Source organism: Hyaena hyaena, unplaced genomic scaffold (genome assembly GCF_003009895.1).
Source record: "Hyaena hyaena isolate Hyena2069 unplaced genomic scaffold, ASM300989v1 scaffold_177, whole genome shotgun sequence".
NCBI classification, from domain to species: Eukaryota; Metazoa; Chordata; class Mammalia; order Carnivora; family Hyaenidae; genus Hyaena; species Hyaena hyaena.
This window is the reverse complement of record NW_024080810.1, coordinates 57705-83985: the sequence shown is the minus strand read 5'-3', so window position 1 is coordinate 83985 and position 26281 is coordinate 57705. Positions and strand designations below refer to the sequence as shown.

General features: G+C 42.2%; 1 protein-coding gene across 1 annotated transcript in view; it reads right to left on the bottom strand.

The window, feature by feature from the left end:
* RUNX1T1 (RUNX1 partner transcriptional co-repressor 1) overlaps window positions 1–21329 on the bottom strand; it is a 136229-nt gene extending 114900 nt beyond the window's left edge. Inside the window, exon 1 of the mRNA XM_039240569.1 lies at window positions 21302–21329. Within this exon, the coding sequence (XP_039096500.1) occupies window positions 21302–21329 (28 nt within the window). The remainder of the gene's footprint in view (window positions 1–21301) is intronic.
* Window positions 21330–26281: the final 4952 nt, after the last annotated feature.

The window sequence follows — 26281 nt, the reverse complement described above, 5'->3', positions numbered from 1 at the left end:
CATACCCAGTGCCTACCACCGTGCCTGGCTCACAGAAAGTGCTCACTCAGTATCGGCTGAGTGAGCAAAGGAATAAATGATGATCAAATACTATCTAGTCTGTCTGCAAGCCCTTTTTCTCTTATTGTGATAAAGCATATTTTAAAATCCTTCAAATGTTATTTTACAAAATATATGAATCAGAAGGCAGGAGACTAATCTATGATGTATTTTTAGTCAAATCGACAATGCAAGATGACCAAGTTAATGAACCAGGAATTTTAAATAGTAGGAGGCTCTCAGATATCTCCTGTATTACAGATATAATTTAATTTTCAATAAAACAAAATATCCTGAAATGACTATGGCCTACACGTGCTGACCACTGGAGCCCACAGCATGCATGCCCTGGTGGCCTGGAATCTCAGCTTTTACACTTATCGGCTATTTGACCTTGAACGTCTCACTTAACCTCTCCAAGCTTCAGATGTAAATCTCTAAAGTGGGATAGTAATACCTAACTTACCAGGATGATCTGAAGATAAGAAAGAATACTATAAAGTGCCTATCTTAGGGTTCCTAGTGCAAGCACTATTTTATCTCACGTGCTTAGATCCCATCATTTGATAGTAGAAAGCTGGTATTCCCTATTTTAATAGGATGGTTTCAAGCATTAAAATAAAAGCATTAGGTCACTACTCAAAGATGACCTAGTTCGACCATAAGTTTTTCTTTTTGAAAGTCACTACTGTACGAATAGTGATAAAAAATATTTATGATCAGTCAACAGTTCCAAACCATGTGGAATTAAACCGCAGGACCTAAAATGTTTTACAGCGAAAAGTAAAAAATACCACAAACTAATGTTTTGTGACTTAAAAGAAATTTTTTTTTTACTCATCTAATTTCATTTGTTGAATATCATCTCTGGGGGATAAGAGGAGAGAGAATTATTTCCAAAGGCTGGTTTCTCCAAATAAAGGCATCTGTTTCATGCTGGCAACTTTCACATGAAAGAAAAAGGGAACTTGGAAGAGTATCTGCACTCCTGGTAGATGGTCACACATCTTGAAGAAGAGATCTACACGTGTCCAGCTGCAAACATGATCTGCTAGCTGCTGTTTCTCATCGGCTAACATCTCTCCCTCCTCCTCCTCTCTCTTTCCTGCCTCCCCACCTCCCCACCCACCACACCCTGGCTCAGAAACTTATAAAACTGTGGTATTTTTTATAGCGAAACGGTAACTTTCTAAGTGCAGTCACAAGTCTTGATAATTTTCCATTTGAACTTTAGTGTAATTCCCACCTGCAGTCCGTGTGGCTGGCCCTGTTCATGGGGAAAATTCCTAGGTGGAAGGATCTGAAGCCTTGAGGAGAGTGATAGTGAGTCCTAGAACAGAGCAACCCAGAAGTCAAAAAAGCTCGGTTCAGCCCTTGCCCCAGCACCCATGTAGGGTGACTGTGGGCAAGGGAAGAAGCCTCTAGGAGTGATTTAAGAAATGAGTTCACTCCCAGGTGAGGGTTCCCTAAGATGGTATGTGAACCTCACTCTGTAAAGATCTCCAATCCACCTCCTCCCCATACGTGCATATCTGCCTGAAATTGCTCAGCCACCTGCCTGAAGGAACAGAGGCTGCTAATGTTACCTGGAAGGAAAAAATGAAATTTTCACTTGCTTCTGCATTCTGAGTTCCAGAATCCTGGGGAGGGATGGACCCGTTATCCTATCCAGTACCCTCCCTGGTTGTAAGGCTGGTTTATGGAGCAGAAGATCAGTTGGGACCACATACAACTTCAGAAAAGATAAGATGGGAGTTGGGGGGAGGGGGAAGGTTACTGGAGGGAAGTGCTCAGCTGATGAATCTCCCAGAAAACAGCAGCCCTGGGCAGCCAAAGGAGAGAAAGGGACAATGTGGGGGCATCTGGGAAAGGAAAAGCTGGGAGCCACTAACATGGTTTTTAGCCCTGTTGAGTTCCTGATCAAAGGGAGAGTTTCAGCTCACAATAACGTCTCTACACACAGTATTTTCTTTACAATTTCAGGGAGCTCACCCTTTACAAAAAGCACAAGTTCACAAATTGTGAACTTCAGGGTAAATAAAATAAAATGGGTTAAGATGTGCACATATGAATATGCAAGTGGCCAGTTTGCCTAGAACTGATGGTGCACATGGGGCAGTATTGTTTTTTGGCTGCAGAAACTTATGATACAAAATACAGCAGCAATAAACTGTACATTCTATGATAAGAGAACACAATGAAAGAGGGCTGAGATAGAAAGAAACTGGGAGAGAAACAACACGCAGTTGAAATCAAAGATTTCTTGGTCTTAGCAACGACTATTTCAGGATGGTACTAAGTACATAAGTTGAATTCAAGAAATATGTTTTCAAAAAATATTTACTTAATAAAGCGTCAGAGAGTACCGCAATTGTCCCAGACTTAGAACCAGCAGACAAGTCTGAATCACATGGATAGTAGCAAAAAGTTGGATGTGATAAATCCAGTCTCTGAGGAAGAGACATCATGAAGGCTTCAGAGAGTGGTTTCATTTGAGACTTAGGAGATGACAAAGTGTGTTCCCTGCAAAATGGGTCTTAATTAAGGCTGAGGTGAGAAAGGTCTAGCAAATCAGAGTGCTGTATGCCTCAAACATCTCTATATCCCCAGGTATCAAATAGAGCTAGGTGTTCCCTTAAAAGATTTGCTGAAGGAAGGTGACTGAGAAGGATGATCCAGAGAGAGGAGATGGTCCTACAGGGGTTTCTAGAATAGTGGTAGGCAGTTCCAGAGTGGCCAAGTCATGTTCTAAGAATAAGCAAGCCTTTATTAACGGTTATGCTCCATACATAACACCTCATGTAATTCTCACGACAACCTTATGAGGTCATGCCATGATTATCCAGATGAGAATTATTTCCAGATGAGCAGGGGGAGTAGAAGGAGATTCAGCAAGGAGGACAGCATTTGGGAGCTGGGTCCCTACCCCTGCACACTCCACTGCCTTTTGGCAGAGGAGAGAGAAACATCACTTTCTCCCAGAAGGACAGGGTCCCAGAACCAGCCAATCCCGGTCTGATGCTGTGATCTCTAACTTTACAGTGAGTGAAACAGGTACAAGATTTGCAAAAAGGCTCAAGGGACCAAGGGGACATAGAAAAAACACCATGCCTGGGCCCCACTTTCTTCCCCAAAGCAACTCCTGTTGTCAGACGCTGGTACGTATCTCTGCAAGGGGAAGTGTATGCATGTTCCTTTGGACAAATGTAGCATATGGTACATAGCGTTCTGCTCCCTGCTTCTCCCACTTCACAATACATCTCAGGAATGATTCCATCTCAACACATGTGAGTTGGTCTCATTTTTTTAAAACACTGTAGACTGATTTTATGCTGAAGTCCTTTTCTGACTGCCTGTGATTAATTCTTATCAAGCGCAGTTGACAATAGAGGAAAAAAGTCTTAGAAAATTCCATTCTGAGATATTTTATAACAAAACCACAAACTCCAAATTTGGTTCAAGTTCAAAAAGTAAAAAAGAACTACCAGTGTATTTTCAAATTAAGTGATTCTGGACAAAACTAGGTGAAAGACCCTGAAATAATATTATCTTGATGAACTCGACCTAAAAGTGCTGAAATTGGTAGATTTTTGTTGTTGTTTCTTTTTTTAAAAATGTTTTTTCATTTTTGAGAGAAAGAGCATGAGCAGTGGAGGGGCGGGGGGGGTGAGGGGGGTGGGGACAGAGGATCTGAAGTGGGCTCTACTCTGACAGCACAGAGCCTGATGCAGGGTTCAAACCCATGAACCATAAGATCATGACCTGAGCAGAAGTAGGACACTCAACTGACTGAGCCACCCATGCACCCCGTTGTTTCTTTCAATAACTAAAATCTCTTAAAAAGGGGAGTTGATTAGCAAGCAATTTAACCTTAAGGCTTTAATACTGTCTTTTAACATACAAAAGGGATTCCTCTACTTTTCCAATATGAGGCCTCTATTTTAAAATGAAATATTGTGGTCCTTCAGATAATAGTATTTTGTTTACTATCTGCTGATTGTAAAACACCTAAAGACAAGTTTCTAATAACTCAGTAAGATTTTAAGACATTTTTGTTCCTTTAATTTAAAGTATATTTGAAAACTGTAATTGCATGAAAGTGCTTGGTCTACAGAAAACAACTGGGGTACTGAAGGAATGAATGTGGGTTCATAGCCTCTTGAAATAACTCTCACTTGCCCTCCCCATGAAGTCTGGGACACACTGGTTTGGGAGCGTGCTTCAGCTCTTTCATGGGCCCCTCCTGACTCCTTACTCTCTCTTCCCTGTCTTCTCTCCTCTATGTAACTTTACAATTGAATGAAGTTTCATAAATTATCCTGCAAATACAAGTTTGGTGTTCGAGAAATGTAAAATAGTTAGGTTGCTGTGCTAGAAAGTTAAGGGTCGGGACCCAACCCACCTGACCACTTTTTATAACTCCATGTAGTCCAGAGGTACCTACAAAGAGGAAGAAATCTCAGAACAGATTAAAATTCATGCAAGAAGCCAAGGCACAGAAGGGAACCAAGTCCCAGAGAGATCAATAAAAATCCTCCTCCATGCGACAGCCACTCTGCAAGGAACACCTACCACTTCACAGCCCTGTCACCATTTTCTACAAGCAGCCAGACCACAGGAATCCCTGGGGCCGGGATATACCACTGGGCTCTGAGGCGTCTCTCTGGAGGCTGTGACTCAGTCACATGAGACTCCGTGTCTATGAAGAGTAGAGAAGCTTCTCCTTAAACATCCAGAGTGATTCTAAATTCTGGCAAGCGAACTGCACTAGACACATAGTGCAAGTTGTCAACTTGGCTTCTCTAAATTCACCCCGATTTCAAGTTCTAATTATGATTACTTTGCTATGCCTCATCCATCTGCCTCTTCCTTAATGTCTTAGAACCTAATCCTGATCGTCTTGCTAATATTTAAAATCTGAGCTGCTGCCACAGGCTTCCTGCCCGGTTTGCCTCCCGTCAGTCCTCCGCTGCCTGACTGGTCACCATCAGACCGACTCTTGAGAAACGCGACTTTACTTGGGTCCATGGTCTCCCCTTGCCTAGCACAACTTTTGTTTTGTTTTTACTTTGGTTTGCTTGAGATCTATTTCACCATGGCATCCTCTGTCCAAAAGAAGTCCAACCAGAAAATCTAACATGTAAAGCAATTTGTTGACAAAGCAGGACTATTCTGGTTTCATGGTGCTTATACATATAAAAGGGTCTGAATCCAGGCTGGGCAGCCTTCATGCCCAGTCACACCCTGAGGGCTTCCCTAGGACACAGTCTGAAAAACTTCTGGCTTGCTCAGAAGATAAAGCTGAAGTCAAAATGCTTCACACTCAAGGCATTTATGATCTCTCTGTTTATTTCCCAATAATCACCCATGGGTCCTTTTTGATACAGCCACATTCTTTAATTTATTCTCTCTCCATCTGGACTTACCCCACCCCAGTAGTCCTCCAAAAGCCTTTTCCACATCTGAGTTTCTGCACTCCACATGAAGGGGGGGAGGGGGGGAGAGGGGGAGGGGGGGGAGAGAGAGAGAGAGAGAGAGAGAGAAGGAGGGAGGGAGGGAGGGAGAGGGAGAAGGAAAGGGAGAGAGGGAGATTCCTACTTTATAACTGCTCACAGTCCCATTATAATAATTTCACTTTGATAAATCCTGTTTTAAGACAGGTGAAATTCCAACTCAACCCCCACCAACCCAAATCTCATTTACTGTAGCATTTAATCGGTTAAGTCATTAAGGCTCACCAACTAAGGTAGCAGTTTTATTTGACCCGAGTGCATTTATCTTCAGTGGGAACTGAGCATACACTGAATTAAATGTATGCCCACTATAAGTGTACAGTATACGTGCATGCATACCTACTACCCACTCCATCTCCATCTTAACACATGGCTTTACACACAGTAGGCATTCATTAAATATTTAGTAATTTAGTACTTCCAATTGACAAGTCAGAGTAAACATTTTAATTTTCGTTCAGATAATCTAGAAAGGGCCATTACTAGGACTACCCAAAGAGCATATGCTTTTCTTTAAAAAAGGGAAAATTAGGGAGCACCTGGGTGCCTCAAATAGTTGAGAGTTCAACTCTTGACATTGGCCCAAGTCATGATCTCAGGGTTCGGAAGATCAAGCCCTGAGCTGGGCTCTGCACTGACAGAATGGAGCCTGCTTGGTATTCTCTCTCTCCCCGCCCCCATCTCTCCCTGCCCCTCCCCTGCTCACGCAATCTCTCTCTCTCAAAATAAACACTTTTTAAAAATAGGAAAATTAGGTTTAATGGGTTGCTCATTTTACTGCTCTTTCATTTATGTTTTCCTCTGATATTTTATACCTGCTCCCTCTAGCAAACTCCATGCTCACCTTGGACAAGTCAATGGAGACTGATCACATTTGCTTTCCATTTCGACCTGAATGGACCTACCTATCCTTATTTAAATAAAAGGATGAGAATTTATTGTCCATGGTTGCTTCTCATTAGAGATCAAACCCACATTTGGCCAAATCCTCATTTCCAAATAAATCTAGCAAGAGATGAGAATGAGAATGTGTGACAGGTACGCAAAGGGGTTAGGTAGTAGAGAATACTTGTCTGACACATGGTAAAAGTTACAGAATCCGAACCGTCACTTAAAAAGAACACTTTCACGGGAAACAAGGATTACTATGTCAGTCTGATAAACACCACATTTCCAGTCCCAATATCATCTGCTGTTCTTCCCAGCTGTGTTTGCTCATCACTGTGTACATAACATATGCATAGATTCAGGAAATAAACTAGCAGTCTTTCATGACCTGTCTCCCAGCTCACATCTTCCTAGAGCCTGAGGTTAGGGAACGGGGCACAGTACATCTCGCTGTAACCAAACAGACCAACCAACTTTCTAAGACTTTGCCTTTGAAGTGTGGTGAGCACCATGCTTACAGCATCCACTGGGGGGATGACTTTCCAGGTGCTGATATTCTGTCTGCCCAGCCGGATGCTCATGTGCAACGCTCTCTGCCACACTGCTGTGCTGGTTCCTGGCACCACAACTGTGCCCCAACATTTGCAGGTACCATTACCTATCTTCTTTCCTAAGATCTCTCTGATCTCCTACCTGAGTGTTACCAGGGGCACTCCCCACGAGGTCTAGTGAGAGAGACTTCTCAAATACTCTGCAGCATCATCGTATGGCCAGCTTTCTCTCCCAGTGCTCTACCTCCCGACCACCACTACCTCCTCACTGCTGTCCACTGTTTCCTCTCCTATTATTAGCGGCCGCCTATTTCTTGGGTTTCTTTAGACAAATTGCCATTATGGCTTATGATATTTTCTCCATTATTTCTCTGATGCAATCATCAATCCAGGCAAGTTAGGTACCAACCAGAAGCTCACCGCATAAATACTTTTAAGGCATTCTCCTTGGTGGCAAAAAAAAAAAAAAAAAAGGACAAAAACACTTCAATTTGGCCTCCCACTGAACTTTGAATGCCAACACAAAACTCTTCAACAACCAATGAAGCAACAGTAATTCGCGTGGCTTCCATTTCTAACAAACTTCCAAGTCCTGGCAATCACAGATATTCCTAGGAAGCGGCAGAAGTTTCTACTGCCATCCTGAACGATGGCAAAGTGCTCTCCTTGATCAAATCCAAGTATAAGGATGCCGTAGCTCCTAAGTTCCAAAGAAATCCAGCCCAGTTTCCTCATTAACAATTTCACAAATTAGGATTAAACTTCTAATAATGTCTAAATTGTTGAGGAACTAGAGTATGAAACCAAAGTGATATTGGTAATAACTGGGCATTTAAAACCAATACCAATATCAGCCTGTTTCCTCAGACAATGCAAATAGGATAATTTCAGCCTTATTTAAGAACTGATTACTAACCAAATGATAATGTGCCCTTGTTCATTTAAATAAGGTGTTACTTACCAGATTCTCCCCAAAAATGGTTTATAGAGGTCATTTTCTAAATTTCCAAGTGACTCCAAGCCTTGAGATGGGGGGCACGGCAAAAGCGTAGTAACCACAACCAATCACCACCATGCTTTAGCTCCTAGCCCCTCACTCTTCCCCCCCCCCCCCCCCCCCCCGCCAAGTACCTAGTTCATCTTGTCCAACAACCATGAGGTGAAAGCATAAAGGCTGTTTTCCTTGAGCAAAACCTGAAATATTTAATTCCTTCTCACCACATAGATTCATTCCTCCATCATTCACCTCTTAAAAAGGTATAGTAACAACTAAAATTTTAGACAGTCATCTAAGATCCAGGATGGCTGTGGAAAAAATGGCTCCTTGTTCTTAATGCCACCTCTTTTCAATGGAGAAGAGTGAGGAGATAATGATTTTCTACACTGATTCTATTTCCCAACCATATGGAGATGAGAGGCACCCTCAGCTCCAAATGTAAAATTAAGACATGTTTTCATTCACCTAGCCATGGGAAGTTCTTAAAAGCCTCCTCTCAGAATCACACATAAACTCATAATAAATATGAGTTGAGAAGCCTAAGGATCACTGAATCTGCCCTTCTTTTCACTTCTGAAGAATTCACCTGAAGGCTGGAATGCATCCCAGGCTACACAGCAAAACAGTGACTGAACTGGAAAGGGAAAGCCAGTTTACCCATCAGTCTGGGGAATGCACACACACCATGTCCTTCTTTTCATAATACAGAGCATCTTCCAGTATATAACCATAGCTGCAAACTCCAAATGGTGCAGAATCCCTCTCCTCTCAAGAAATGAGTAGGAAGTTGGACCTGGCCAAGTAGAAAATGTAGAGATCAAAATACAGCAGGACCAAGTGAGATGGACCGAGCCTCGGGGATGAGGCACATTGGGCAGAAGACAGCTGCCGGGGGCTGAATGAGCCCAATAAAGGGAATAACAACCTGATTCCTCATGGCTTCGGTGTAGTGCAGGGTGAGGGAACAGACTCTAGTAATGGAAAAAGGCTGGATTAGGAGGTATTGAGGGATACAGACTGGCAAACACTTGGGCATATCCAAGGATGTCTATCAGCTGGTAGCCAACTCTGATTCCTAGGCTGGGGCGGGGGCATAAGAAAACAATGGATGTGCAGATCATGGCTTCTAGGAAGCATATTAAGCCATGTACTCAGAAAATAAGCCTCTAATTATTCAAACTTGGGAACAAAGTAGGTACTTAAGTTGGGAGGCACAAGGAAATCTCCAGTTTCCATATTGAGGCAAAAGGGCCAGCCAGAAGAGCAACTAAGACATTTCCAAAGTCTTTGAAATGGAGCGAAATCTGGCTTATAATTTACTTGAAATCAGTAATGACAATGTATGTGAAGGTCAACCCCAGGCTCACAGTAGGTCTCTAATATTTGTCAGTTCTTCTCTCTTCCATGACCAACAACTAGGTGGTTGGTCAGCGCACACTCAGAAGTGGTCTAAGACCCAGCTGTTAAAAGATTAATGAGCCTAGTCAATCACATTCCCTATGGTACTTAGAGCTGCTGAGACTGTGGGGCAAATGGGAAAATTTTACATCTGTGTCCTCATTCAACAAGATCTATATTCTAAAGGCCCTATTCACCCAACTGGTGATTTGCTTTAGAGAGCTTGACCAATGTGAAATCTCCAAAACAAATGCCTGCCTTATTCCCTCATGAATTGTATTATAAGGTAATCTCAATTAGAACTATCAAAGCAGGTTTGTTTGTTTTTTTAAGTGGATCTCTTACAGTCAATGAAATTGTTAGTGGTTCTCAGCAGCATTGACGGTTTTAAACTTTTTCAAACAGGAGGGTCTCCTGCCTTAAACCTCAACTGCTGGGACATTACTTTATCAGTGGTTCTGATGTAAGAGCCACTTTACAAAGCATGAACACTTTGAAGAGTCACATGAAGCTTCCCCCTGTTGATGCCTTGTAAGGTACAGAGGCTTCAACGCTGAAGGTGGCTTAGCACAAAACAACTCATTAGAAGATCTCATCCCAAACGTGTCTGGGAAATAAACTTTCTTGCACTGATATGTGATTCAGTCCCATTTCTTGAGAGGGGTAAAGTACTTGGTGCTGTACCAGGGAATACACCCACACAGCTGCCCAGGTCTCTGAAAGGTAAGCCAGCACAACATGCCACAATTTGGGGTCCATTTGGAAATTACATTTCTTAGAAGCATTATTCTTTGGCCGGTTACATACATGTGATCACAGGTACACACATTCAACATCTCTTCCACCTCTGCTTTTGACTTGGTGTTGCAGAAGAGGCAATATCCTTCCTTCTACTGTGTCCCAAAATCCGTCTTCCCTTAATCCATTCTGGAAATAATCTGAGCTTAACTGTGAAGAGTGTGTCTGGCCATTCAAGTGTGAAGCCATAGCTCTAACTGATCCAATGGAGTGATCACATCTCAACCTGGACCAATTTCTCCAGCCCCAAAGTCAAGCCAAGAGCATTTGTAGACAGAGTCAATACTGAACCCGATCCAAATTTCATCATTCTCCCTCCTACCTTAATTCTCTATGCCCAGTTTACATAGATATGTAAATGCCATTCATTTTCTTACTAAAAGGATCAAGTATTATTTTTATTATGATTATTTAAGATGTGTGAGAGTTTTCTTAATTAACATTAGATGAGTTAAAAAGAACTTGTCTCTCCTAGAAATGTCACTAGTAAAATGCATCCAATTTTTCTCTAATGTGGTGCTTTCCCTGTCCATAAAACTTATTTGATTAGCAGTACTATAGAAGCTAAAGCTTTTGTACGCAGGCACTCAAGCATAATTTAATCATTTTATTTAAGCATGAAAAAAATGATTCTGAAAGCCCTGTTAGGTAAAATATCCCTGATTAGTTTAAACTTACATTTGCAGGTATATTAAAGGTGAAATAAATCACAGAATGCTCAGTTTGTATTCCAGTATAACGGAATAGTGTTAACTTCGTTATAACCGTCAGCAGCAAGTTAAAAATTGTAGTACTAGAGAATGTAAGGAACAGCTATCTCATCTTAAATAACTACATTTAAGCAGATTATTTAAAAATGAATTTTTGTGTGTGTGAACCCTTTTTATATTACCAGGATTTTCACCTATGGAAACCTCTTTCATAGTCAAACAAGATAAGGTCCTAATTGCATAATACCATTTATCTGCTGAGGATAAAAGTGCCAACAAATGAAAATGCACATTAGGCAAGAGATCGTCAGAATAGAAAATTGTCTTTTTTTTTATTTTTTTATTTTTTTCTGTTTTTTTGTTTTTAAATAACCCACTCACACTAACAAAAGACTGCAGTAGCTTCCAAATTATAGGCTGTTATTTTTAGTGGAAGTAGTTCAATATTCATATTGGAGCAGATGCAGCAGTTTAACAAAACAGCTCTTCAAATCCTGCACAAATTGAAAACAGGAAAACTGATTGCATTTTCTCTTATCACTTTCCTTTTCTGAATTGACACTTTTGGCCTTCTGAAAATTTACACATGGCTTTCATCTCAACAGCACCTGCTGATCAAATAGAAACCTAACATTTTCATGAAAATGGTATAAAGGACTAGTTTTGTTCTAAACACTGCAAAGGGCATCAGTTGCCTTACTTGATGGCAACAATTGCTGTGTGTAAAGCACATTCATGACAGTTTTATATTTTCATTAAACTTTTTAAAAAATATGTTAAGTCCCTTCTGCTGTTTTCCTCATATTCACTTTTGTATGATTCAAATTTCTTTGACTCAGTTCTGCCTAATACTTAGTTGTGTCATGCAAAGACTATGTGAAATGTGTAAAAGGATAGATGATACTGAGAAGGTAACAAAAATACTTACTATTTTCTCTGCCTCTGCTTGGAAGACACACATATTTATTTTTACATATTACGGTCTACACCACATATATGGGCATAAAGTACATATACATCCCATTTTCGTTTTGCACCCACCAAAAGAAAACAGGAAACACAAAAATCACAGTCAGGCCCTATTCTGGAAGGAGCCTTAACATATTCTTTTATCAGACATAGATTTAGCAGGTGTTTTAATGTTTGAGTGCCCCAGACTGGGGAAACACAGTTTTCACCCAAGCATAAGCTGGTAAACACCTAGATGATGTTTAGGTTACTCCTTACAGATATCTGAGAGAAGGAAAGAATTAATCTTGAAAATGGGTATTCTTATGTGTAATATGTGCAAGATTAATAGCTGGGCTGCGTCCCAGAGTTTTAAATAAAAGTGCTCCACATATTTGTGACACCCAATTCTGGGTGAAATTAAAGATGCTTATGAGACAAGCTACCTGTCAGTTTCTTAGCCAAGAGAGCTCTATCCCTTCTGAAGGATTCCGGGCTGTCCATTCCCATTCTGCCTGGGTGATAAGGTAACCTGAAGGCAGAAAGCACATACAGTAATATATGTGCCACTCTGGCCAGTTGGTCTGTGAATTTCAGTGTTTCATCATGCTCACTGAGGCAACAGCAAACCTGAAATGTCAATATGTTCAGTCAATGGAAGTGAAATAATGGGACTCTATTGTCTTACCCAATCGATCTGCTGCCTGCCGTCAACAAGGAAACATGCCCCCCCCCCCGCCCCACCCCGGGCTTTAAACAAATTTTAATTAGGCTTTTAGTTACTGGATCATATTTACCTATGAAAACAGCTATCTTGATAACGTATAGGAGGCAAACAATCATTTCTTCACTTTTATCCACTTTAAGAACATTAAAAGTTGATACCGTAATTTTTTGAAACACACTCATGAGTCAATAAAACATTTTTTCACTTTTTTTTAAACCCACTCCAAGGGAAAAATTCCATGTTTCAAACCCAAAATACAAAACTACCTAACAGTCAGAATGACGTTTTCTTCCTCTAAACCATGTTGAAACCATACTGTAAAATCAACTAATTGCATATTAAAAGTAGTCTTCAATCCCTTCGCTCACTCATTCAAGTAACCACCACCGTTAACATCAATCCAACACCCATTGAAAACAAGTCACACAAAACCAAACAACAGGAATGATCAATTCCAAAAGCCACTACCCTTTTTGCTCAGTTTATCAATCCTAAGCCGAAGGGGTAAATGAAGCTCCTGTTAAAATAAGGGAGATGGTACTGAGAAGGGCAGGGGGTGGGGGGGATGAAGAGGAAATAAGACATTTAAGTCATTCAATTTCACCCAAGTTCCACGGCCCTTCCTTGCACCCAAAGAGAGACAGGCTCACCTTAAAATAAAAATTAAAATAAACTAATCAAGTTGTTAAGCAGCTTTTTTCTCCCGCCTCTTCATCTAAAGGCTTCAGCATTCAGTCAATAAATAATCTATTGTTCCCCCTTTATCGAGTCTCTTTAAACCTATTCAGACTGGCAAAACTAAACCCAATTAAAGATAAGGCCCTCCGGTAATCTCACCTCGGTGAGTCCTGTCTGGATAGCAGAGGTGATGGGAGATAGCGTCCAGGCCAGGACTGATGCCTCCTCCTCACCCCACACAACAAAAGGCAGATTTCTCTTTCTCCCTCTGCTAATCTTTAAATGTAAATTCTCTCCGCCAGCTAAGAGGAGCGACAGATAACATGTTACATCTTCACTTCTCCTGGTCTTATCGACTTCTGAATCATTTGGAAAGGGAGAGAGGGAAAGAGAAAAGCAGCTTCCCCGCTCCCCCCACCCCCCCTCCCCACCCCTCCTTCCTCCCCACACGCCTCCCCTCCCCGTTCACGGAGATTACCTTCTGGCAAAGGAGCGCAGGAGAGGCGGCCGCAGCCGAGGCGGCACCCAGACCGCGGCTTTGTATTCATTAAACACACATCGGAGCTTATCAGAAGTAAAAGGCTTGTCAGGATGGCACATTGTGTGTGAGTGAGTGTGTGAGCGCAGGAGGGAGAGGAGAGAAGCCAACGTGCATCAGGGTGATTACAATATCAGCAGGGCCCAGATGGAAGCAGGAAAATAAACAGAGGGTGCGTGTGAGACGGAGCTGGAGAGGGAGGAAAAGTGGGAGAGAGAGAGGGAGCGAGGGAGAGGGGAGAGACACAGGCTAGAGGGAAGAAACCGAAAGGGATGGAAGGGGTGGGGGCTCAGGCCTCAGGATGGGGGGTGGCCAGTGGGCAAGAGGTACCCAAAGCTGGCTCAGGGTGACAGCCAGCGCTGGGGGTTGCCTACATCCCCCATACTGCCCCTCCTCCCAGAAAAAGGGAGGAATCCAGACTAGCGAACGGCACTGCCCGGTTCCAGGGCCAGACCGTGAACATTCTGGAGGTTCTGTCAAGGTCAGAAGGGATCAAGAGCAGCCTTTTCAGCTGAGCATAACAATGAGACATTCACCACCTCACCTCCATCCGAATTGCCACAATTTGCAAAACAAACCTATGTGAGCCCTCACAGCAGTTATTGCAGTCTTCCAGACCAGCCCCAAGTGGAAGTTCTTGCCCCTTTCTCTGCGGGCCCCAACACTCCTAAATTCCAGCTCTCCCCAACCCACGCTAACAGAGATGGACACAGATGTCCTTCCCTGGGCTTGAAAGTGTCCCAGCAGAAGACGTGTGTAGCCGGCATCCCTGTGATAAGGAGGACCACTTGTGATTGGAGGCTACAGGTGACTTAGACACCTGCTCCACCTCCAGAAATTGTGTTGGGGGAGGGGGTTCCCTCTGTGTACATCTGAGAGTCTATTTTGGAGGTGGGAATTTGAAATTGAGGCAATCAATCTCAGCCTGAGCTGCTTCACAGCTCTTCACCCACCCAGAGCCGGGGAATCAATCAGAGAACAAGCAAGAGCTAATGCTCCTCCGTCAGACCAGAGTTCATCCTCCACCCCCAGCAGGGTCAGCAGGGAGATACACCTGAGTAGTCCCATGGGAGCCCCTTTTCACTTTTAAATGCACCCATCAGACAATCTGAACATCTGATCAGATCCTTAATGGAGTGCAGATAATGCAGCAAAGAAGGTTATTTTATTGGGGGAAGGGGGCGTATTTGGTTGTGTTGTATTTCAAGGCGCTGAAGCTTGGTTAAGAAGCTCTCACTGCAGTATGAAGAGAGCAAGTTCAGAATGAAGGAGCCAACAAACTGCATAATTGTGCGCGGGATACATTGTAACCCCAGCCATAGGGAAACTCTGGGTTATAACGTAGTTTATACATGGATCTCCATATAAAGGGACAAAATGGTAGTGAGGGGGGGAGGCAGAAGGCTAGTTAGTAGAGAAAAACACAGAAAAAGGAAGACAGTCCCTTAGAGACAAATTTGAGAAGAGGCATTGTTTAAGCAAGCACTCCCCTCCAGAACACTTTGCCAAAAACCAGTTTCGTGTGTGGTGGTGCACACCCCCACCTCCACCCAGCCCCATGCTCCCACCCCAAGAAAAGAATTCAGAAAAAATTTGACAGGTAAGGCAAAGTGTAAATAAGCTGGACAGAGGTGGGGGAAGGGCATGTGTGAAAAATCTCGTCATGCAATGAATGTCAGATAAAAAGGGGTCTGCCGCAATCCTCCAGTAATCCAATAATGTGGAAAACCTCGTGGTATCGCTGGACGAGAACAAGGTAATATTTCTCCATAAATCTTCAAAAAGTGGCCAGGTTCAGTAGTTAGAGAGGGGTGTGAGTATAGGAAGGAAGCCATTTGGCAGGGCACATTACAAAATCAAGTGAACTTTAAATGGGTGAAAATCGGTCATTCTAACATGTTTTACATTGAATAACATATTTCTGGAGTATCATTTTAGTTCTCAGAAAAGCTCACCTTTCACCTTTTCTCTAGCTATTATAGAAAACTACATCAGAATAACCAGGTGCATTCACACGCACCTTCCTCTGTAGTGCATTTTGATTAGATCAATTTGGACCCAGACAACATGCAAATACCTATAAAACCAACACAACTCTAGGAAGGATAAAAACACAACTTACAAATGCCCACTACATCTTTCCATTACAAGCTCTTTGGGGCGGGGGGGGGGAGGGGGGGGGAGGCTCTTTAGAAAAACAAAACAATGCACTACTACTTTCAAACCCTAAAAAGGCTTACTTTTTTTTTTTAAGCATCCAAACACTAAAGGCAGGAAGAAAGCTGAGCAAAACCTAATCTGCCAATGTTCTTATTTTGTAAATGCACAGCCTTTCTAGTACTACCTTGTTTATTCATTGACTTTTGGCTCACAGTTCTAGAAAAGATCAACCAATTCTCAAATGGGAAGAATCCATGACTCTCTTCCAAAGCAAACACTTTGCTGCAAAGCTTTCAATTAAAAAAAAAAAAACGCCATATAATAATCAAGAAGTATAATCACAGAATAAGTGCACAACAGAAAGTGGTTTCTATAATCACAGCTGTCTTAAAGTCCAAACTGGAGACCAGAAATCTTAATTTCAACTAGTTCTTTTCTTAATAATAGGTTACCTTCCTATAAGTGCAAGGAGTCCATCTGCCCCAGGCAGATAAGTTTTGAAGCATTAATTCAGATAAAAATCTAGCATTTTCTTTCTTTCTTTGAGTATGTGAATTCTAGTGTGCTATAATGTGAGAATTCCAACATATGACCATTATGGCATAATATCTCATTGCTCAGCTTGTCATTATTTCATTTGTAATTCTTATGTTAATTATGTTCATAATTACTATAAACAGATGTGGTAGACATTCATGTGACCTTTTATTGCAGAATGCATTCCTCACTCGTTTTGCTTTAATTTCTCATGGATGTGAAACAGAAATGCAGAAAAAAACAAAAAGGCATTCTAATTTTCTAATGTTTTAAGTGCCTAAGTTAAAACAAAACCTACCTTCTTCATCTGCATTTCAAAATATTAGAATATTCTTAACATTCAAGCTGCTTTACAGCACATTCTCAAATTGCACACTGAACCTCACTGCTACTCACCAAATTGTAGCTATGGATAGCAAACAAAGGCTAGCGTCCATGCCTAGGTTGTTTGTCCATTTTTTTTTTTAATATCAAAGGTTAATGCAGCAGAATTGTGCTTCAAACCCAAGTGCCTAGCAGCTACATACCGATTTATTCACTCATAACTCAACCATCACCCTCTTTACATAAAACACATTTACAATAAAATCAGTATGGATTTCATTAGCTGAAAACCTCCTCGAATTTCATTTCTTTGGCCCTAATCTATAATTAGTGTGGACAGACAGGTGCAAACCCTTCTCTTCTACAGATGGCTACTGGGAATGGTGCAAAGTAGCTCCTTCTGTTTAAACAACACAGAGATAACCTGCTCTGTCTTATCACTTACAATTACCTCCATTAAACTGAACTAATGTTTGCTTTAATAAAATGTTCACTGTTCTTTAAACATTATTTAGGAACTCTTATATTAATGGCTGTAAAAAAGTGAAGTTGGATGGTGTCTCTTTCGGTAATAATAACTTATTCTGGATAAAATATTCCCAGTGATGGATAATGCCAGGTTCACAGAGGTGCTTTAGTGGATTTAACATTGCTCATTATTTTGCATAAATAGGGTCAAATATGATATTTTAAAAAGGCACTTAGGTGACAATTTAACAAGGGAGGGGGGACACATCTCTCCTGAAGTTTAGAAGTATGACAGGTTTAATTTTTTTCTGATAGATTTTCACTTGCTAGTAAAGTACATAACTCTTAAAATCCTAGATTGCTTTCCAAGGATATTTATGTTCACTTAATTTTATGTATTTGTTTAACCACTGATCGACCGTTCTGAAAGTTGTCTCAAGTTCATCATTTTTAAGCCAAGCCACATTCAAAACATTAACTATGAATATAAGTGCACTCTGTAAGCACATGATTAAAAATGATTCCATTCCATAAGAAATCACTTGGATGAAGCCAGAGATCACTTCTCCCTGCTTCTGCTCTCAAGAAAGCCTGTGGACCACTCTATGAGGAATAAGGTGTCCATAAAACAAAAGAACTTTTAAATGCCCACACAGCAATAAATAGCTTTTCTCACTGAACTTACATAACTTACAGTAATAGACTCCAGTAAAATGCAACTGACTCGGGGTTTTTTTCACATGCAAATTCTGCAGGTGCCAATTTTTCAGACTGCTTTGCTATGAAGAGCTATGTTGCCTGCATAAAACCTCAATGAAGAAGGCTCTGCATTCAGTGCCTGTCAGCTGATGTTCATATCAAAGAAGTGAGAAACAGGATTTGACAGTGAAGAATGTCCTAAACTGACAACCACTGGCCAGCATTCCTATTGGAAGCATTTCTTTCTCGTGATCCCTTTTCAATGTTAAAAAAAAAAAAAAAAAAGTGAGTCTTTTTCTGGCTAAGCTTCTATTTTCCAATAAAGTAAATGATAATGGCACCTTACATTTGTGTATTTCTTTGCAAGGCTGAAGTGCTCTTTCATCTGCAAACATTAAGACTAACACCCTCGATGGCAGAGCTCATCACCAGATACTGGCATCAAGAGCAAGATTTTATGTTTCTTCAGGAAAGACGAATTGTAAAAATATTAAAAAGATGTGGTGCTGTGGCTGCAACACACTGTCCTACTCTCCAGCAACTTCCAAATTGAATAGTGCAGTTTGCATTGTATTGCAAGTATAATGCCTCTTGTTAGGAAGGTCCTTTAAGCATCATTTTTAAAAGCAAGTGTTGGTGGGTCACAGAGACTGCATTGACAAAGGAAAATATCATTTCAAAGACTTCTGCTCTGCTCTGAGTTGTCCAAACATGAAGGAAAAAATAGACCCTTTTCCCCATTGCTTTTATTAGGTATGAACTAGACACCGGAGAAACTGTACACTCAAATGCTCCCGCTCAATATTTGGCTTTTCAAATAAAGTGCTGTCTAAATGGTTTACAAAAAAATATTAATGCTTAGACAAAGACTTTTAATATAAAGTTCTTCTCCTAGTATAAATCCTAGATAAAGTCAGTTTTTAACAGCATCCAGAATGAGCCTGAGTCTTGGGCTATTTGGTTGGGATTTTCTCTTTTGAAAGAATAAGCCAAAGGAATACCAAACGTTAAATACAGTACAAGTAAAGCAATGACAGACTCCAACTTCCTCAGCAGCCACCCTGGCTGTGAGAAGAGCCTGGGTCAAATTAAGATTCCCTGATGAATCCTGGGTGAGATTATCAGACCTCCCTTAAAAAATAACAATCGCTAAAAAAAGGAAAAGAAACCAGACAGCCCTATATATGCTATCTGAAAGCCCCCATAATGTTCATGCTAAATTACACTTTCAGGAGAAACAAGGAGGAAAATCCACAGAATCGTGAATTTGCTTCTGTTTGTCCACATCTCAGCTGACATAAACACCCAGGTTGGGGCTCTGATGGTTTAGGAAACAATGGTGCTTGTTGACCTTTCTTCAGGAACTGTGTGACAGGAGAAAGTGGGCACAACAAAACACTCACATGGTCAAGGCAAAACACAGCAATAAACTAAAAGGAGGCCCCCAACACTAACAAACCGTTTATCACAGAGGAGCTGGTCAATTTGTATTCTAGTGAGTGTGGGCTCACTGGGCACAGAACCAGTTCCACTCCTGTTTTATGCAAAGGGAGGGGCATGATAATAAAAGCCACTGAGTGCATTTAGAAAGCATACAGATGTTTAAAAGAAGACTGGGGGGGGGGGGGAACCTTGTAAAACAGATTTCAGCTCACACAGAAGGTAGAAAGAAAATGCTTTGGTCAGCAACACGACCTTTATCAGGGGATAAATCAATTTGCAGCAGCTGTGGACAGCCATTTATACACAGGCCCCGGGCAGATTAATTAAGGGAAGCGAAGTTAAAAATTCAAGGGGGCTCAGAGTTACATTAAGCACATGAAGTTGGTCTGAAGTGGCCTCTCCAGCCCTCCTGGTCCTCACTCCCTCGCCCTGGCTTCGGTGACTGGTCTGCAAGACCCTCTCCACGAGGAATACTAGCTATTCCTTAAAGCGACATTCTGCAGGTTCCCTCGGGAAGCAGCAGCCAAGCTGGGGCACGCTGGGATTCGAGGCGCCCAATCTTAAAAAAAAAAAAGCAAGCTATGCTCTAAAGATGTCTCCCCTATGCCCTGCGAGGAATAAGGGCATCCTGGGCTGTAAGGCTCCCCAGTCAAACCCTGCAAACTGAAAGGCCTGGGCCGGAGGGGGTGGATACTATATTTAGTAACAGTCTTGGTTCACATCCTACTTCCCGGCATCCTAGTACTCAAACTTTTCCAAGGGTTGACCGCCCTTACAAAAAAAAAAAAAAAGAAAGAAAGAAAAAAAGAAAGAAAGAAAGAAAGGAAAAGAAAGGAAAGGAAAGAAGAAGAGGAAGAAAAAGGAAAAGAAAAAAGTTTCCAAAAATGGATTTAAGCGCTTTGGGCCGACACAACCGTCTCCGCCGCAGGCGTCCGGGCCAGCGCAAGGTCGGCTCGGGCGAGTGGTCCCGGGGCGCAAACCAACCCAGGCCTTCAAGGCTCGGGGCCCGGGCGCTCCGCCACACCGGCTTCGGGAAAACGAAAGGGATTCCGCGGACGCGGCTCCAGGGCTGCGCTGCGCTGGGCCGCAGCCGCCCGGTCAGCAAGCGCGAGGCCGAGTCGGGGATGCGCGGGGAACCCCCAAGGGCGAATGGCAGAGGCCCCGAGCGGAAGTCAGGGCAGGTGCGACGCTGCCCAGCGATCGCCGGCGACGAAGTCCCGGACCCGTCCCGGGTCAGAGGGGTCGGGTGCGGAGACTCCGCCCGCTCCCCCAGCCGGGGGCTTCCGGCTCGAGCACCCCCAAACGCCCAGGAGTTAACAGGGAAAGTTCTCAGGCGGACGCAGAGCGCCTAGATGCGGCTGAGACTACGCGGGGCACAGTCGCAGCCAGGTCTCAAAGTTAACACTCCGCCTCTCCTGCTCGTACAGACCTAAGTTTTCCCCCATCGCAACACGCCTTTCCCTTCTAGTTAAAACCCCCCACGACGCTGGCTCAGGGCCACCTGCCAAACGCACCGTGGGCACCTTGACCAGTTCTGTCGGGGCCGGGGGGTGGGAACTACGATCATCTTCCTGCTTACATACCGCTATGATGGAGAGGAAGGAAAAAATATTTGTAAAAGACTGCGCGGGGGAATAAGAGAGTGAAAACTGCATCCTTGGCTGACCCGTGAAGTTCAGTGTCATCTCATACTGGAATCACCCACGACGTTCCCCTCGGCCCCGGCGTGTAGTTCTATCCTAGTTGAGCGACAAGCACAGACCGCAGCCTCTCGGCCGAATAATCCCAATGAAGGTGACGGTCATCAGAAGAATAACTAACCGTAATAGCCAGGGGCCCATCCCCGCCGCCCGCCCGCCGGCCCGGGCCTCCCGCGGGCACTTACACTGCACTGGGCTGGAGAGTCCCACCATCCGCCACAGGCTCCGGGCTGCAAATAAAACTTCCCGTCGTCTCGGCCGGCGCGCGGGGACAGGGGACGAGGGCGCGGCGCTCCTTCCCCAGCCAGGCCGGAGCGTCCGCGGCCACTCGCCCACGCGCGCTCGCCACGAGGCCGCGGAGTCGCGGGCGGAGCGCCTGCGGCCGTCCGGCGCTGCGCGCTGCGAGCTGCGGTGCAAAAAGCCCGGGGTCGGGGACGCCAGCCAAACGCAGCCTCCACGCAGAGCCCGAGACTTGCGGAGCCCCGCTCCCCTCCTCCCGCCTCCCTCTCTCCCTCCCTCCCTCCGCTTTTCTGTTGTTGCTGCTGTGGCAGACAAATGTGATGTGGGGCGCAGGGAATTGCCACTGTCACAGGCGGCGTCTGCGTCTGCCTCGCCCGCCCTCGCTCACTCTCGAGGAAGGCGACGCATTTATCTGCAGGGCGGCCGGGCGTCCGCCGGGGAGCAGGAGCGCCGCGCGCTGTGCGCAGAGAGCGCCCGCACCAGGCCGGCTCCGGCGCGCGCCCGCGCCCCGGGCGCCGCGGCCGCTCGGGAGGGAGGCGGCGGCGCGGCCGCGACCAGGTGCAGGGGGGAGGGCCCGCGGCGGGGTGGGGGGGGAGGTGGAGGTGGGAGACATCTGTGTCGTGCGGGGGTCACGGAGGTCAAGTATATGTTAACAATGGGCAGGCCCGGCTCGCTAGGGCGCGCGGGCGGGCGGCCTCCCTCCCAGCCTCGCCCTCTCCAGTGCAGGCTGGACGTGAGGCTGGCTCCCTAATGATGCCCTCCCGGGCCGCCTGCTCTCCGGCGGCCCGAGTGCCCTGCAGTAACCCAAGACGACCACTTTCCCCGGCCATCTGGAGCGCTCCTGGCTGCCCTGCCTGTGTCTCATCACCGGCTGGAGAGACAGCTCTGCTAGAAATCAAGCCACTCTCAGATCTCCTCTCTAATCCCCTTCTGTTAGCTGATTTCCAGACTGACTATTTGCCTTCGCATTAGATAATAGCCTTAGAGAAAACAATTATCATTTTCTTTTTTTTCCTCTTTGTTTTTCTACTTCTCCCATAGTATACCGTTTAGAGAGGGGCCTCTTTCTATCTCACGTTTTGGTCGGATGTGTCCTCCTCCCTCAGACATTAATATCAATACTTTGGGGGAAGGTGGGGGGGGGGGGAGTCCCAGAGGAAAAGATAGGGTGAAAGAATTTCAGATATTTCCAGAGTAAATAAATAATCTCTCAGTGAACATGGCCGACCATTTGTTTGTATAGAGCAAAAAAGGGCTTGAATAATAATGAAAATATTAATATGTAGGTCAAATATGATCAGATAATGGCTTGCAATAAGCAAAATGAAATCTTTTAAAATCATTATGGAACGGTGCCGCTACTGCAAATGTTATTATATTTAGTGCAACAATTTGAAATCCTACCCTAAAACATGTTCTTTTCCCAACTGGCCTAAATCAATGCAAATTGTCCTATGTGCATGTTTCTAAATCTCATCTTTACAAAGGGAAAAAAAATGCGTAAGATAGAGTCAGAGTGGGCATGATGTAGAGGGAACTGGTGAGACATTCCTGGATGTTATTTTTCAAAATGGTGCTCCAAATGTGTAGTACTGAGTAATGTCCCTTCCCCCATCCTTGTGAACCCAGCTGGACCTTCCAATTCCGAAGTCTTTTCAGACTCTACTAATTTTTAGCAATCCATTTCCAGAAAACACTCATTGTTCATTCTGCCCTCTCCTTGGGACATTTGACTAATGAGTTATAATGGATTAATGAATTGTAATGTTAAGTCTTGGTATTTGATATTATGATGCTGTTAATTTGAATCTCCAATTTTATCAAGTTGGACATTCTATAGGAACTTCTGCATTACAGCTATTTTTTATGCCCCTTGCAAATCTTAACACCATTAATAATCTTAAGATACAAAATTTACATACACTACTATAACACCTTTGTGTAAGAAATTACGTCCAAGCTTACTTATATTTTCTTTAAAGAAGCAAAAATATTTTGGTATTTTATTATCCTATTACTTGTATTCTGTCTTCTGCCCCCCAAGGTGAAAATGAATGATTTGGATTCTGGAATGGTACGTTTATCCTTATTAGTAAAACAACATCTGAATCAGGAACAGTTTTTGTGAAATAGTGTTACTTCTAGAATCATATTTTAAAATTTAGAATCAAAGTAAATCAACAAGTTTTAGGATGTAAAAAATAAGGGAGAAATAAAACATACATATCCTGCCATGCTTTTCTTCTCCCTATAAATTGTGCCAATGTAGGTGTGAAATTATAATAGAAATGTTAAACTTCAAACTCAGTGGACAGTAACTCACAGGAAATCAAAGCAGAGTTTTACATTTCCAGGCTAGATGCACAGCATCAGGGGCATATGTTTAAATCATGTTTTCTAAGATTCTACAAGTCTTATAGGATCTTCCTTTATGCCAGTCATACCACTGGAAAAACAGTAATCATTGTTCTAGTTATATGTCTTTTTTTTTAAAGAAATACCAATGTTTTCTACTCAATTTGGCTTTACATCAGGTAGAATATATCACTAAATCTGAGGGTTATTTTTTTAAATTCTGATAACACACATCCTTGAACTGATACAGAATGACGCAGTATATTCCTTCATCCCATGTTCCGCACCCTCCACAAGCCTGTGTTCTACAAAACGTAAAACATATTTTTCTGAAGGGTTTATCCTTGTATTATCTCCTAACTCCTTTATTTGGAGGAAATAAGTAACTACAGGGACCAACTCAAGCATGAGGTGATTCTTGAATTGCAATATCTAGGAAAATAAAATATATTAAAATGAAAAAGAAGGAGTTCATTGATATCTGTGGCAGGGGGCATGTGAATTACCGGAAAACAGTGCAGGTCCACTAAAGATTTGCTTACTCTAGCCTTGGGGTAGGGGATACGCATGATATAACATTCATAATTCAAGAAACTATTAACTGATACATTTTTTTGAAATCAATTTGAAGAGACAGGGATCAGTATTAAGTCTTCCTATCTGCCACTCACAAAAGAGATCAAGTTTCTGTACCTTCAAGAGTGTGTAATTTGCTGCCCCTCCAAAATCATAAAACTAATTTTTTAAAAAAAGAAATTGTTTAGAAAAACAGGCACCTACTCACCCTAATGAAACCATTAAACTGAAAAACAAAATAGACAATAATGTGTTCCACCATAAAAAAGTCCTTTCTAGCAATTTTCTTTTTCTCACAATTTAGAAGATTCTTTTCTCACATCATTAAATTTTCATTATTGTAAAGGTACCAAGTAATTTCAATTTACAGCTTTTCTTTTCAGGAATGTTACCTAAGGATGCTTTTTGTTTTCCCTTAAGCCAATCCTAAAAAAAAAAAAAAAAAAGCTGAGGGCTTTCAATACACATTTCAGAGGAGTACTTATTACCTTCTTTAGACATGTGTGATTCACCTCTCACCCCCAAAAAAAAAAAAAAAATCCTATGCAAAATGTTAACAAGTACTTAATTAGCACTTTAAAAATTTTTTCTTATAGATCTTAAAGTTTAAATGACTTCTAAGCTGTGATTTTCTTTACCTCAAAAAAGTCCTCCTGTTTGCATAGGTTGATAAAAATCCTTAACTGCCATGTTGCTTATTTCTAACAAAAAATTATTTATTCTTATATTTGTGAAAAAAATAGTATGATAAACATAAAGAATGGCAAGCAATAATCATATTTTTGTAAATTTAGAGCTTACCCACTATTTGCCACATCTCTCCTTTTTCCTGTGCATTTTTATGTAGTTTACTTTTTTGAGCTTTGCATGGACAAGTTTTATTCCAAATCTTTGCAATTTTCTTATTTAAGTCGTTTAAGGTTTCATTTTAGGACACAGACAACAAATAAAAGAATAAACTTTAGGGATCCTTTTATTTTATTCTACAGTAGTTAAATCACATATTCTTACTATACATTCAGTGTACAGTATAAATACATTTGTGCTTAGGACACTTGTAACCAAAGAAGATTTTTTATGGAAAATGTATCAGTTAAACCAAAAATGGCTTTCATCATCCCTTCAGATAGACTGGATCATTTGGTATGACTTGGTTGCAAGCCTACAGACAATGAGGTTGATTTTTATTTATAATGGCTATGTATTCAGAGTCATGTGGGTTTTCTGTAGTGCTTTAAAACCAGTCTGCACCCAAAAAGCCAAAATTGCAGATTTTCAGTTATTTCTTTAATTTGCAAAAGGAAATTTATCTAACTTTGGTAAGTTTTACAAAGTAATTAACATCAGTGTTTCTCTAATGAGTTTTACTCTTTGGGTATTTAAATATTCGTATTTATCAGATTGTGACACACTAAACAGGAACGCATTTACTGCATGTGAAAAACACACATGTGTACCTGCCATACATATATAGGCGTTTTTCCATCCATAACTATCTCTAATCTAGTAATTATCTCACATGACGTTTTATAACTAATCCATGAAAAATGATGCCCCCCAAAAATCTTATTCACGTGTTTCTAATTTGAATTGAATGTTTCCCACTCCTGTTGTTGAAGATTGGTTTTTAAAACATCATAAGCCAGAAGCAAATCATATATCACTTCTCCCCTGCTGAAATTCTATATTCTCCATTTTTTTATGGAATGTGCCCAGAGAACTTATTTTTCCTCTTTTGCTGTACTTTTTTAATTGGTGGTTACTCTGTCTATATAATTCTCAATTAGATGTATATTACTGTGATCTAACTGCATAGGAGTCTTCGTTTTATTTACTGAACAGTGCTTGGCACATACTAGGTGCTCAGGAAATATGTGTTGAATGAATGGATAAGATTTAAAAGTTCCATTACTTAGATGTCCTATCTGCATGATAGGACACCACCAACTTGAGTCCTTTTTTACTGAATGATCATTAACCTAAGATTTTAACAT